The 13,573-nt window shown below is 52.2% G+C and overlaps 1 protein-coding gene across 1 annotated transcript; it reads right to left on the reverse strand.

Moving 5' to 3' along the window:
- Window positions 1-470: 470 nt before the first annotated feature.
- Mmab (metabolism of cobalamin associated B) lies at window positions 471-13,550 on the reverse strand. The gene is made up of 9 exons (XM_012950026.2): window positions 13,390-13,550; window positions 11,729-11,781; window positions 9,857-9,950; window positions 7,068-7,125; window positions 5,763-5,835; window positions 5,442-5,539; window positions 5,116-5,180; window positions 3,069-3,128; window positions 471-880 (listed from the first exon to the last, which is right to left on the reverse strand). The coding sequence occupies exons 1-9, from the start codon at window positions 13,497-13,499 to the stop codon at window positions 781-783; spliced, it is 711 nt and encodes a 236-aa protein (XP_012805480.2). The 5' UTR covers window positions 13,500-13,550; the 3' UTR covers window positions 471-780.
- Between the last annotated feature and the right edge of the window lie 23 nt (window positions 13,551-13,573).

Raw genomic sequence — 13,573 nt, forward strand, 5'->3', positions numbered from 1 at the left:
CTCTGAGCCACGAGCCCATTAGCGCTGATTTCGCTGCAGTTTTTTTTTTTTTTGGGGGGGGGAGGCTTCATTTCTTCCAGCTGCAGCGCCCCCACCTCACATCCTCCAGTCCCTCCAGGCAGGGAGGGTCCGCTCTAAGTGGGGGTGCTGCCCTGTTAGTGAGGTCCTCTAAGCTGCACTCCTGTGGCACGCGAGAGGGCCGGGTCCCCACCTGTCGATCTGCAGCTGTCCTTCCTCTACACGGTGGCGGTGATGCACGGCTCAGAGGTGACTAGACTTCCCAAGCCTGCCTGCCTTCCCCTTTATAAATGTGACATTTAAGGCCCCTTTGGCCCAGGTAAATCACAATTACATTTCCAAGGGTCTGGTACCATTCCAAATCCTTTCACAGCCCAAGCTGGCAGCAGGAAAGCTTGCTTGCTCGCGCTCTCGCTTGCTCGCTCGCTCACACACACACCTGTACGCGAGCCTCAGCCTTTCCCACTTTTATTGCTTCTTCTGCAGTCCTCACCCTTCTCCCTGCAGCTTTTTACTTGACCTTCTTTTCTGCAATACGGAATTCAGTCCCTCGTGCTCCAAGGACAGCCCGGGGAAGCAGACAGAGGCCTCAGTGGTCCCTCCAGGGAAGTGCCAGGGTGTGTGAGGCAAAGCCAAGTCTGTACCACAGGCCCACTTCTGTCCCCCTGGGGTAAGCTCTCTTCTGAAATGGGCACAGGAAGGGTAAACATGACTGTGAGCAGCTCAGAGGGGCCCACACAGTGGCCGTTATTTCAAAGGGCCTCAGATGGACTGCGACGGGCCGTGTTTCCTGTATATTTTTTCTTGGTTGCCTTCCTTCATGGCTGCGTATCTGGCTATGGTGAAGAGGTAATCGCTGAGTCTGCAGGGCAGAGAGGCCACAGGAAGAACGTGAAACAAGAGATCCAGGGCTGGAGAGATGGCTTAGTGGTTAAGACACTTGCCTGCAAAGCCTAAGAACCGAGGTTCAATGCCTCAGTACCCACATAAGCCAGATGCACAAGGTAGCACATGTGTCTAGAAGTCACTTGCAGTGGCTGGAGGTCCTGGAGTGCCCATTCTCTCTCTCAAATAAGTAAATAAGTGTGGTTTTTGTTTTGTTTTTTTGAGAGTGACAGATAGGGGCAGAGACAGAATGGGGGCAAGAGGGACTCCAGCCAATGCAAACTCCAAATACATGCGCCACCTTGTGCACCTGGCTTACATGGGTACTGGAGAACTGAGCCTTGAACCAGGTTCCTTAGGCTTCACAGGCAAGCACTTAACCGCTAAGCCATCTCTCCAGCACTCCGCCTCCCCACTGCCCCCCCCCCCTTTTTAAGAGATCCACGCTCATGGGCTTCTGCCCATGGTAGTCTTCAAGGAGGAAACACGTCCCACAGCCCCAGCAGCACTGTGCTGGATGGGGAGGGTGGTGTCTGGCCCGCTTGGCTGCAGGCAGGCACCAGAGGCCAGCTGTCTTGAGAGCTAAGGGCCACACAGGACTGGGTCTCCGGGCCACTGTTGGGGAGGGTCCTGCGGCCGGGGGAGGCTGCTACCCCACCCTGGTCATCTGAGGGGTAGACACTCTGGACCACTGTCTGAGCTGGTTTCTGCCCTTTCCAGTGACCGACACTGGTGCTTCCCCAATGACTGGGCACATAGGCACCTGGGCAGTCAGGAGGAGTCTGCTGTCCAATTCTAGCCCAGGCACTGCTGTACCAAGTACCACAACTTGGAGTATAGCAGCCCCAGCTGGGAGTCTTAGACCTATCAACACTGACTGTTCTTGGTGGTCAGGGCTCTCCTGGGCATTGCAGGGCTGTCAGCAGCATCCTTGGTCTCTCTCTACTAGACATCAGCAGCCCTTGATACCCAGTGTGACACCAAAACCCCCTCCAGACACTGCCAATGCTCCGGTTGAGAATCACTAGCGTGGCAGATGCTCGGGGCTGCAGCTCGTCCAGGCCCCGAGCTCTTCCTGTGCACCGGCTATAGTGGACTCAGGGCAAGATGCCCTCTGCAGGGTAAGGGGCAGGGAGAATGTGGAGGAGATGCCACACCTGCCCTCGAGGGGCTGACTGAGTGCCTCCTCGCTGCCCACCTCAGGAGTGTTTTTTGTTTTGTTTTTTTTTTTAGATGGAATCTCCTCCAGACCAGACTAAGGTCTCTCTGTTTCACAAAAGGCAACAGCCACACTTCCCTCCAGGCCTTCTTGCTCCCTTCTGACACTTAGTCCACAGACCCTTCTCTGCCCCTCAGACACCCTCTTCCTAGCTCCTGACGCCCACCACTAGCTCTCTTGGGGACGGGACTCTGCTGGGTGTTACACTCGGGGAGCGCATGTTCCAGGAGAGCAGCGAGCTGGTTTCTCAATGGCTTCCTACAACGTGCAAGCCATCAGGTGGCCCATGGGGTGGCTGAGTCAAGGGGAAAAGGCACCATCCCTCCCTCACTTGACTGCCTGGGAGCTGGCCAGTCCTCCCAGTGAGGATCCATCCAAGCCCGGGCCATGTCCCAGGGGGAGGGGAACCTACAGCCTGCAGCTAGGTGGGTACTTTCTGCATAGCTGGGCAGCCCTTAGGGTGCAGTCCTGCCCCTGGGCTCTGGCCTTGCCTACACTGGTATCCCCTGAGCCAGGCTGCAAGGCAAGGCAACTCTGTGAGGTGAGCTGGCCCAGCTCACCAGCTCCTGCACTTGGGCCCAAGCTCAGCTCAGCCTCGGTGCTACCTGGGGCAGGTGAGGAGGAGGAGTTGACTGGACAGGATCCATCAGGGACCTTCCCTGGACACCCAGCCATGATGAGTGGCCCCTGAAACTGTCCAGTCCCTTTGACTTAGGTTTGTCCCTGCTGGGTTTTACAGGAGACTTTCAACCAGTACTTAACCCACCAAGGAGTGGGACAGGACTGCCGACTGACAGCCACCTCCCCTTGCTGGCACACAGCAGGGACTCACAACCACGCACAAAAGCGTAGGCGAGTACGCCGGGGGCAACCCCACTTGCCTCTTGGGCCTCCTGCACGGCTGTGACAGCTCACCAACACGCCTGTGTTTTCAGGGCTCACATACCTGTTTAAGAACTTGGCCACATTTTCATCTGTCTCTCCCATCTGGACAAGAGGCACCACGCTGGGAAGAGAACACACACTATCAGGGGACGTAGGGGGGCTCAACACATGTGAGGACTTGGGGTGTGCACCACCCCAAGTACAAATCCAACCCTAACACGTACGCGTCAGCGGTGGAGGTCTGTCACCAATGGCTCATCTGATCGTCTTGCACTGACGGATCACATTTAAGGCCTGGCTGATGAGGGATGGGGGACAACAGGCAAGCAAGCTGAGGGGGGCAGGGTGCCCAACATGCCAGTCTGCTGGCCTATGTGCCACCAGGCCTGGTCTGGGCTCCACCCTGATGGAGTGAGTATCCTCCAGCCTTGGAGGGGGTGAGCTAGCCCAGAAATTCCAAGAGGCTGCTGGTTCTAACTAGTGAGTGAGAGCAACTTCACAGGGGAGGAGGAGGCCGAAGCAGACCAGCTCCTGCTTCAGTCCACGATTCCTAAATCCTGGGGCCCAGGCTAGTGTGTGCGCTGATGCCGGGGACGAAGGCCGAGCACCTCTGACGAGCACGTCCTTCTCCCGCCCGGCCTCGGGGCTCTTGGTCCCAGCCAGGGTCAAATAATTCGCTAGGGCAGGAGAGATGGCTTAGCCGTTAACGTGCTTGCCTGTGAAGTCCAAGGACCTAGGGTCAATTCCCCAGAACCCACATAAGCCAGATGCTCAAGGTGGCACGTGTGTCTGGAGTTCATTCACAGTGGCTGGAGGCTCTGGCACACTCATTCTCTCCCTCTCTCTCCAATAAGTCAAACAATTTCTTTACACTAGTGGTCCTGGCAGGACTATGCTTAGGCCTGCGGGCACCTCTCAGCATGGTGCTTCTTCACCCAGTTGCCCACCTGCACACCTCCCAACCCTGACAATGTACCCATGAGCCAGTCTGCTACACTGAGGGCCCTCTGCCAGTAGCTGTGGCCTGGGTTGGGCCCATGGGTCTTCCCAGTGTTTTGCTACTATGAGCCCTGTGGATGTGAATGGCTTTATACAGTATCTTTTTTCACATCCTCCTCCCAAAGGAAGGGTCTCCCTCTAGCCCAGGCTGACCTGGAATTCACTCTGTAGTCCCAGGCTGGCCTCAAATTCAGTGGTCCTCCTACCTCTGCCTCCCGAGTGCTGGGATTAAAGGTGTGTGCCAACATGCCCATCTCATAAATGGCTTTTTCTCTTGAAGCCCAAGCTTTTTTGTTGTTGCTGTTGCTCAGAATGCCTCAGCTGTCTGGGCCCAAGAGCCTCATGGAGGACAGAAACCTGGAGATACGAGGCTGCAGAAAGAGCTCAGCTTCGTCCATGACAGACCTGGGCATGAGTTCACACTCAGCAATGTCCCTCCCTATAGTGACCCTGGCCATATCACCTACCCATCCTGTTTCCGACCCTTGTGAAGTGGGGCTGTCGTGAGGAGTCTACTCTATGGTGGCTCTGCTTCTTGTCAACTAGGGGCAGACCAGCTGAGTGATGAAAATGGGTATTTTGCAACTCTGCCTCCAAGTTTTTTTTTGAGGTAGGGTCTCACTCTAGCCCAGGCTGACCTGGAATTCGCTATGTATTCTCAGGGCGGCCTCAAACTCTTGGAGATCCTCCCACCTCTGCCTCCCGAGTGCAGGCGTGCACCACCACACCTAGCCCAAGTTTACTTTGAACAGTCAGTCAGCAGCTTTTGGGTGAGGAGGGGAGCTCTCCTTCCCAATTCTGGTTGGGACAGGAAGTTGGGGCAGCAACTGTGGTCCACTTCCACCTGGCTTTCCTATAGGACCACAGACACACTAAGCCCTTCTTCCTAGAAGCCAACAGGGTCTTAGATGGCCTGGATCCCACCACCAGCCTTCCATAGCCCTCAGAAAGGGAAATTCCACTGGGAGGGCCTCTGAGCAGTGTGCAGTCACCTCTCCTAGTCCCCTCTGCACACAGGACCCTGAGGACATGACCCATCACAGTGACTCCTGTGGGATCACTGTGGGGGAGGCCTGGGTGGTGCAAAGCTGACAGACTGAGGCTCTTACCGTCGCTCAGCTCGGCGGCACACGGTCCGGCAGACATGCAGCGCCGCGCTGCTCTTGCCTCCAGACTGAAAGGAGAAAGCGTGTGTTGGCTGGGCTGGTCAACCAGACCCTGCTCTGTGAGGGGCAGCATTCTGCCACCCAGCAGCCTGCCGGGCACACCCCCTAAAGACTGGCCCCAAAGTGGGTAGGGATGGACAGGGATTGGGAGGCTCCAGGACAGCTTGTCACTGGTAAACGGCAACGCATGGGACTGAGGGCAAGCCTGGTATGCTTCTGTCAATACACCCGCTGGAGCCACCCTCAGGCTGAGCCTGCCCAATACCCACGGGCAGGATGAAAGCCGAAAGCGGGGGCAGCTGGCTGGTGTACTTGTCAATCCATTGCTCCAGCTCCAGGATGGACCCTGCGTCGAATGCCGTGTACTCTGAAGAGTCAAGGACAGGACACTGCCATGAGCCACGCCCATCCAAGTAATACCACGTCCCTTCTGCCTCAGCGTCTCGCCCGTAGCGTCCCCCAGCTTCCAGGAACCTCCTGTCCCACAGCTGAGAGCAGACCTCTCAAGGTCCAGCCTGCTGTGGGGCCCTAGGCACCAGCTCCCAGCAGGGGACACCCAGAAGACAGCCCCTACCGGGGTTGGGAATTACTTAAGTGAGCCTCTCTGGCAGAAGAGCGTGGGGTGGCCAGGGCAGAGCCGACATCCTGCAGCATGCACTGGATCTGGGGAGCAAAAGGTGAGAAGGTAGGTCAATGTGGCGGGTAGGACGGAATGGTACAATTCCCCATCCCAGGCACTACCAAACAGACAGCAGAGAGAGTGTGCAGAGCTGTTTCACAATGGCCTGGCAAACCTGCTACAAGCTCATATCTAAAGGTGCCCTGTCTGAGCCCTCAGCACGGAGTCTCTGTGGCCTATTAAAAGGCCCCTGGTTCTCTGGGAGCCCTAGGGAAGAGAAGGCTCCAGAGAGTGACAAGTGATGCAGGGAGGGCTTCGAGAAACCTTCTGGGCACATACTTGGTTCTCACACATCTGCAGCCTTGCGAGCTTTCATTCCTTCTCTCAACTGACAGCTTTCTTAAAATATTTCTTTGTGAGCATACAGAAGAGAGAATGGGCACACCAGGGTCTCCAGCTGCTGCAAATGAACCACTTTGTAAATGCATCACTTTGTGGCTTGCTATGGGTACTGGGGAATAGAACCTGGGTAGTTAGCTTTACAGGCAAGCACCTTAACCACGGAGCCATTTCTCCAGCCCTTAACTGACAACTTGGGTAAGAGATTAAATACAACAGTGTTACCTAGCCAGTACAGGAAAAGGAAGTGGAAGACAATGGGCCATGGGGAGGTGGTGGAAACAGGATGCCTGCCTGCTCCCAGAAGCCCAGGTGGACACCAACCTGGGCCCCTTCCAGACTTAGGTCTGTGTTCCAGGAGACCTTAGGCTCCCCAAAGCGTTCTAGAGCATCGCCCCCACCTCCATGTCTGACAGTCTCCATGGCACTCAGCAATGCTAGTGGGCACGAATTTCACTCATTGCAGCTTAGCCAACACCACCAGCTCAGCCTGGGGCTACGGCCACCGGGCACTGCGTCGTCCTTCTCCAGGGCTGTCCTGTGCGCTGGAGGGAATCTGGGCTGCACTCAGCAGATGCCAGCAGCACCTTCGCCCCCAGATGAAATAACCGAAAACATCCAAATGCGCCCTGAGGGTAGAGCTACCCTGTGCTGACACTGGCAGCATCTTTACCCTCCCCTCTCAGGAAAATCCGCAGCCTCCACTTGTGAAGAACATTAGGTCTGGCCTGTATCACAGATGAAGAAACTGCGATGCCCAGAGGGAGTGACTAGACCCAATGACAGACAGGAAGCAAGGGACAGGTGAGGAATGCAGTGATGGCCACAGGCCTCAGGGATGGAAGAGCTCATCCTGTGGTAAGACAATGTCACTCACTTTCTGAAGCTCTTCTGCAAATGTGTGGTCCTTCTCTGTGATGAACGCCAGAGCGAACCTGTAAGGGAAAGGAAGGACTGGCTGACAGAATGTTGCTGTGAGCTAGTAAGCTCACAGAGCCACAACAGCCAAGGGCGGCTTTCTCTTGCTGACAGTTTTAGGAAATCTCATAGGTACAGCTGTCGCCCTCTCATTGCTGGGAAAAACCACCCGACCTATGGAAGAAAATGGTTCAATTTTGGCTTACAGTTTATTTATTTTGGTTTTTCGAGGTAGGTGGGATTCACTATGGAGTCTTAGGGTGGCCTTGAATTCACTGTGATCCTCCTAACTCTGCCTCCTGAGTACTGGGATTAAAGGTGCGCATTACCACACCCTGCTTTTGGCTTGCAGCTTTGAGGGAAAATTTCATTGTGGTGGGGAAAGTGGGCAAGAGCCCAGAGCTGGGGTGTCATATCTCCAAAGTGGCAGGAAGGAAGTAGAGAGCAAGGAGACAGAGTGTATTGGCAAGTGGGGCTGGGCTATAGCGCCCCAAGGCTTGCCCCCAGTGACATGCCTATTCTGAAAGACTCCACCTCCCAAAGGCTGTACCAGTTAGAGATTAATGAGACTTAACCATAAACACGTGAAGCTATGGAGGACAGTTTACATTCATACCAGCACAACTGGATTCTATTTGAACAGAGGCACCTGTTTCTCAAAATATTTTTCTTTTAAAAATAAACATTTATTTGTAAGCAAAGAGTGAAGAGACACAAAGAGAATGGGCACACCATGGCCTCCAACCACTGCAAACAAACTCCAGATGCATGTGCCACTTTGTGCATCTGGCTCTATGTGGGGACTGGGGAATCAAACCCGGATTATTAGGCTTTGCAGTCAAGTGCCTTAACCACTGCAATCTCTCCAGCCCCAATCCAAATGTCTTGTCTTTTTTAAAATAATAATAATAATAATATTTCTTTTAAAAAATTTTATTTCTACTTATTTATTTGAGAGATAGAAAGAGGCAGGTAGAGAAGAGAGAACGGGCACACCAGGGCCTCCAGCCCTGAAAGTCTCTACCTTGTCTGCTTGCCATTGAGAAATGACAGCCATCAGCCTGGACGTTACCATGACAATGACACTAATAATGGTGTTATTACTTGTGCAAGGCACTGTCCCAGGGATGAAGACATGGATTTATCTATTTAACCCTTATAAGAACACAGAGAGAAAGTATTACTATGACCATATGACAGAACCATAAACTGAGGCTCTGAATGGCCAGCTGGTTTGCCTGCCTAAATGACATACTTAGTGGATGTGATACAAAGTTTGAACCCAGGTCTGCATGATTTCCAGGGGCCAGGCCACATCTCAGGGAAGCTTCACCAGGGCCTGTGTTACCCAAGACAGGATGAGCCCTATCATCCTGGAACCCACAAAAGAAGCCATGTAGAACAGATAGGCCGCCATCATGCGACAGGCCTGAATGCAGAGTAGAAAGGGATTGCTTAGCGGTTAAGGTGTTTGGCTGCAAAGCCAAAGGACCTAGGTTCGATTCCCCAGGACCCACGTTAGCCAGATGCAGAAGGGGGCGCACGCATCTGGAGTTCATTTGCAGTGGCTGGAGGCCCTGGCGTGCCCATTCTCTTTCTCTCTCTCTCTCTCTCAAGTAAACAAAATATAAAAATTTTTAAAAATCAACCTTGGGGGCTGGAGAGATGGCTTAGCGGTTATGGCATTTGCCTGCAAAGCCAAAGAACCTAGGTTCGAGTCCCCAGGAACCACATTAGCCAGATGCACAAGGAGGCACACGCGTCTGGAGTTCATTTGCAGTGGCTAGCGGCCCTGGTGTGCCCATATTCTCTCTCTCTCCCTGCCTTTCTCTGTCAAATAAATAAAATTTAAAAAAATTAACTTTGGGCTGGAGAGATGGTTTAGTGGTTAAGGTGCTTGCATGCAAAGCCTAAGGATTCATGTTCAACTCTCCAGGTCCCACATAAGCCACACACACAGGTGATGCACGTCATACATGTGCACAGGGGAGCACACACACCTGGAGTTCAACTGCAGTGGCTGGAGGCCCTGGCGTGTCAATTCTCTCTCTCTCTCTCTCTCGCATAAAAAATATTTAATTAAAAAAATCAAGCCAGGCTTGGTGACGCACGCCTTTAATCCCAGCACTCGGGAGGCAGAGGTAGGAGGATCACTGTGAGTTTAAGGCCACCCTGAGATGACATAGTGAATTCCAGGTCGGCCTGGGCCAGAGTGAGACCCAACCTCAAAATAGCAAAATTAAATAAGATAAAAATCAAGCCAGGCTTGGTGGCGCACACCTTTAACCCCAGCACTTGGAAGGCAGAGGTAGGATCACCATGAGTTTGAGGCCACCCTGAGACTATATAGTGAATTCCAGGTCAGCCTGAGCTAGAGTGAGACCCTATCTCAAACAAACAAACAAAAAAAATCAACCTTTGGGAAAGGTATGACGTGATGTACTACAAACCACCCTAGCTCTGCTCTTTCCCTCCTACACGTATCCTGATGGGATCCATGTGTGTACCTAAAAAGTGAGGGTACCAGGGATGAAGGGAGAGGGTGGCCTCCCATGGTAAGAGAGGGGCGGGTGCCGGCACAGGAGCAGGCATGGCGGGAGAGGAGGGTCCCTGCAGCCTGAGGGAGCTGACCTTCCTAGACTCGTGGCTGGGTCAGGTCCATCCAGGGAGGATGACTCCCAGGGTGCCGATGGCACTTACCAATACCCCATGCCAATGTGACCTCAAGGCCAGTTCTGTCCTCCTTACCCAATAGCCGAACTTAATTCATCTGTGGTTCCCACGGCTTCAAACACTTGGTCATTTTTGGGTCGCCTTTCTCCCGTGAAGGTGCTGGAGAACCCTGGAGAAACACATTTAACTCCGCATATTAGAACTGTCTTTAACATCCTGATACACTAATTTTTATTTATTTGCAAGCAGAGAGAGAGGGAAAAGAGACACATAAAGAATGGGTACACCAGGGCCTCCTGCCACAGCAAACCAACTCTAGATGCATGTGCCACTTTGTGCATCTGGCTTTACATGGGCATTAGGGAATCAAACTGGGGCCATTAGGCTTGGCAGACTAGTGCCCTAACTACTGAGCCATTTCTCCAGGCCCCATCTTATGCAGTCCAGGCTGGCTTCAAACTTAGTATGTAGCCAGGGAAGACCCTGAATTTCTGATCCTCTTGCTTCCTGCATGTGCCACCACACTCAGTTTGATAGTTTCTTTAAACTTATTTTTGTTTATTTTTATTTATTTGAGAGCGACAGACAGAGAAAGAGAGAGGCAGAGAGAGAGAAAAAGAGAGAGAATGGGCACGCCAGGGCCTCCAGCCACTGCAGACAAACTCCAGATGTAGGCACCCCCTTGTGCATCTGGCTAACGTGGGTCCTGGGGAATCGAGCCTCGAACCGGGGTCCTTAGGCTTCACAGGCAAGTACTTAACCACTAAGCCATCTCTTCAGCCCTCAGTTTGATAGTTTTAAAAATATTTTTACTTTATTTATTTGAGAAAGAGAAGCAGAGCATGTTGGCACACACCTTTAATCCCAGCACTTGGGAGGCAGAGGTAGGAGGATCACCATGAGTTCAAGGCCACCCTGAGACTACATAGTGAATTCCAGGTCAGCCTGGCGTAGGGCGAGACCCTACCTCGGAAAAAAAAAAAGAGGCAGAGGGAGACACAAAGAGAGAATGGGTGCACCAGAGCCTCTAGCCACCACTGCAAACGAACTCCAGATGCATGTGCCACCTTGTACATCTGGCTTACGTGGGTAGTGGGGAATCAAACCTGGGTCCTTAGGCTTCCCAAGCAAATGCTTTAACTGCTAAGCCATCTCTCCAGCTCACTGATCTACATGTTTAAAAAAAAAAGCTTTCAACATGAAGTATGCTCTGTAGGCCCAGGCTTGCCTTTAACTCACAGCCATCCCCTTACCTCAGCTTCCCGACTACCAAGTATGCTTACCATGCCCAGCCTCTCTCTCTCACCTTCTAAAAAAAATTACGAAACTGATTACAAAACTAACCCTGCTTCCAGAGAGCATCCAATCCACAGCCTCCGGAGTGCTGAGATTAAAGGCATGTGCCACCACATCTGGCTACATCCAACTTTTTTTACATGAGTTTCGAGGAGTGAAATTTGCTGGGTCCTCATGCATAAATGGCAAGTATTCTTAACCACTGAGCCATCTTCCTAGCTCAACCTTATTTTTAAAAAGTATTTTATTTAGGCTGGAGAGATGGCTTAGTGGTTAGGGCACTTGCCTACAAAGCCTAAGGACCCAGGCTTGATTCCCCAGGACCCACGTAAGTCACATGTACAAGGTAGCGTATGCACCTGGAGGCCCTAGAGCATCCATTCTCTCTCTCTCTCTGTCTCTCAAATAATATTTATTTACTCATTTGAGAGAGAGAAAATATGGGTACTCCAGGGCCTCTAACCACTGCAAATGAACTCTAGATGCACATGCCACTTTGTTCTTTACATGAGTACTGGGGAATCAAAACCAGGTTGTTAGGTTTTTCAGGCAAGTACCTTAACTGCTAAGCTATCTCTCCATCCCCTGAAAGAACTTTCTAATGATGTCTATCACAAATCTTGTTAAAATTTTCACCTGTCCTCACCCTACCTTTGTCTCCTGTTTTGGTATAAATCTTGGGAATCTTCGAGGAAGGCTGTAGCCTAAGAAGAAACAGACATTAAGAGGTGGTGAGTGAAGCCAGGTGTGTTGGTGGGTGCCTTTAATCCTAGCAGTTGGGGGGCAGAGGTAGGAGGATCGCAGCGAGCTCAAGGCCACCCTGAGACTATATAGTGAATTCCAGATCAGTCTGGGCTAGAGCGAGGCCCTATTTCAAAAAACAAAACAAAAACAATAAACGTGGTGAATGGGGATGGCTTACAGAGAGTGCCTTGGTTAGTGGGTCCCAGCTTGCTGCTTGTGACCTTAGTGGCAGCACCTACCCCTCCCTCTCATTGGTATCTTTCCCCACATCCCTTCTAGTCACAAGCTCTGCATCTCACCTGCATCTCTACCTGTAAAGTAGGGGCTACAGTACACTATTCAATAAATACTTGCTGGGAGAACAGACATATAACCCTAGCTCCATAGTAGACACTAGCTATCATGTCCTGGAATTACCACTGGACCCTTCCACAGCTCCAAAGTTAGCTGTTACCTGCTACCTTCCTAGGTCACAAGGCGGGGAAGGACAGGGCTGGGATTCATGCCCAAATCATGCCCAGACTCTTGCCTCTGCTCTATCAAAACTTTGACCCTCTAATACCCTGTCAGGGCCTCTTGGGAAGGACACTGGGCCACTCCCATTGTTTAAGGTGGCTTTGAGTGTACTCTGAGATGAAAAGTGGCCAACTAGGGATTGAAGAATGGCAATTTTGCTTTTTACTTTATTTGTTTTGCAGTACTGGGACTGAATCCAGGACCTCAGGTATGCTAGGCAGACCTTATCACTGGGCCATCTCCTTAGCCCCTCACCCCCCCCAAGAGACTAGCATTTTCAAGTGACAACATATAACTTTTCACAGCTTGATATTAAAATGTGACTTTATGGGGCTGAAGAGACGGCTCAGTGGCTAAAGGTACTTGCTTGCAAAGCCTGATGGCACAGGCTCAGTTCCCTAGTATCCACATAGAGCCAGATGAGAAGCCCTGGTGTACCGATTCTCTCTCTTAAATAAAAACATTAAAAAAAAAAAAAACACAGGGCTGTAGAGATGGCTTAGTGGTTAAGGTGTTTGCCTGCGCAGCCTAAGGACCCAGGTTTAATTCCCCTGTACCCACGTAAAGCCAGGCACACAAGGTGGTACTGCATCTGGACTTCGTTTGCAGTAGCAAGAGGCCCTGGCACACCCATTCTCTCTCATAAATAAAACCGAAAGCAAATAAAATGTGACTTTATAAGGTTATTCAAAGGTAAAATGACTGGATAGGAACTATGTTCATCAATTAGTAATTAGTGGTACGCTGCAAGTTCTGAAGTCTAGAAGGTCTCGGGGATGGAGTTAAGCCTTCTTCAGACGACGAGGGTATAAACTGGTTGTGAGACAGGTCAGAATCCTCGTCGATAGTCCTTCCGGCTTTCAGGCACATGCACGGCCCTGATGGCAGCTGGGCTGCGTTAGGACTTGTGCAAAGAAATCCTGGTCTCCAGTTGCCAGCTGCCCAGGGTGACGTCAGCACACAGAGGTGACGTCGCCAGCAGGACGCGTCCACGGTGACACCACCGCGATTCGCGACAGATGTTCGAGCTTCCCTCCTAACCTGACACTCACCTGTCCCCTTCTTCCCCGCTCTGACAGCCGCGGCTCTGGAAACGAGGCCACAGTGGCCTGCGGACGCCGAGCCAGGCCCGCAGGCCAAGGCGACCTCCCAGACCCCACATAGCCAAGTGCAGGATTGACCCAGACAGGCTGCCGTCCAGGCCCGGGAGTGACTCCACCCACAGCCGGCCTCGCC

The sequence above is a fragment of the Jaculus jaculus genome, chromosome 13 (assembly GCF_020740685.1).
Source record: "Jaculus jaculus isolate mJacJac1 chromosome 13, mJacJac1.mat.Y.cur, whole genome shotgun sequence".
Taxonomy (NCBI): Eukaryota; Metazoa; Chordata; class Mammalia; order Rodentia; family Dipodidae; genus Jaculus; species Jaculus jaculus.

Excerpts from the sequence above, each read along its gene's own strand:
- Mmab (XM_012950026.2), bottom strand. The coding sequence starts at position 13,499 with ATGTGGGGTCTGGGAGGTCGCCTTGGCCTGCGGGCCTGGCTCGGCGTC. Across the intron at positions 11,782-13,389 it reads AGCGGGGAAGAAGGGGACAG|GCTACAGCCTTCCTCGAAGA; the intron begins GTGAGTGTCAGG and ends GTTTCTTCTTAG. Across the intron at positions 881-3,068 it reads GTGGCCAAGTTCTTAAACAG|ACTCAGCGATTACCTCTTCA; the intron begins GTATGTGAGCCC and ends TCTGCCCTGCAG.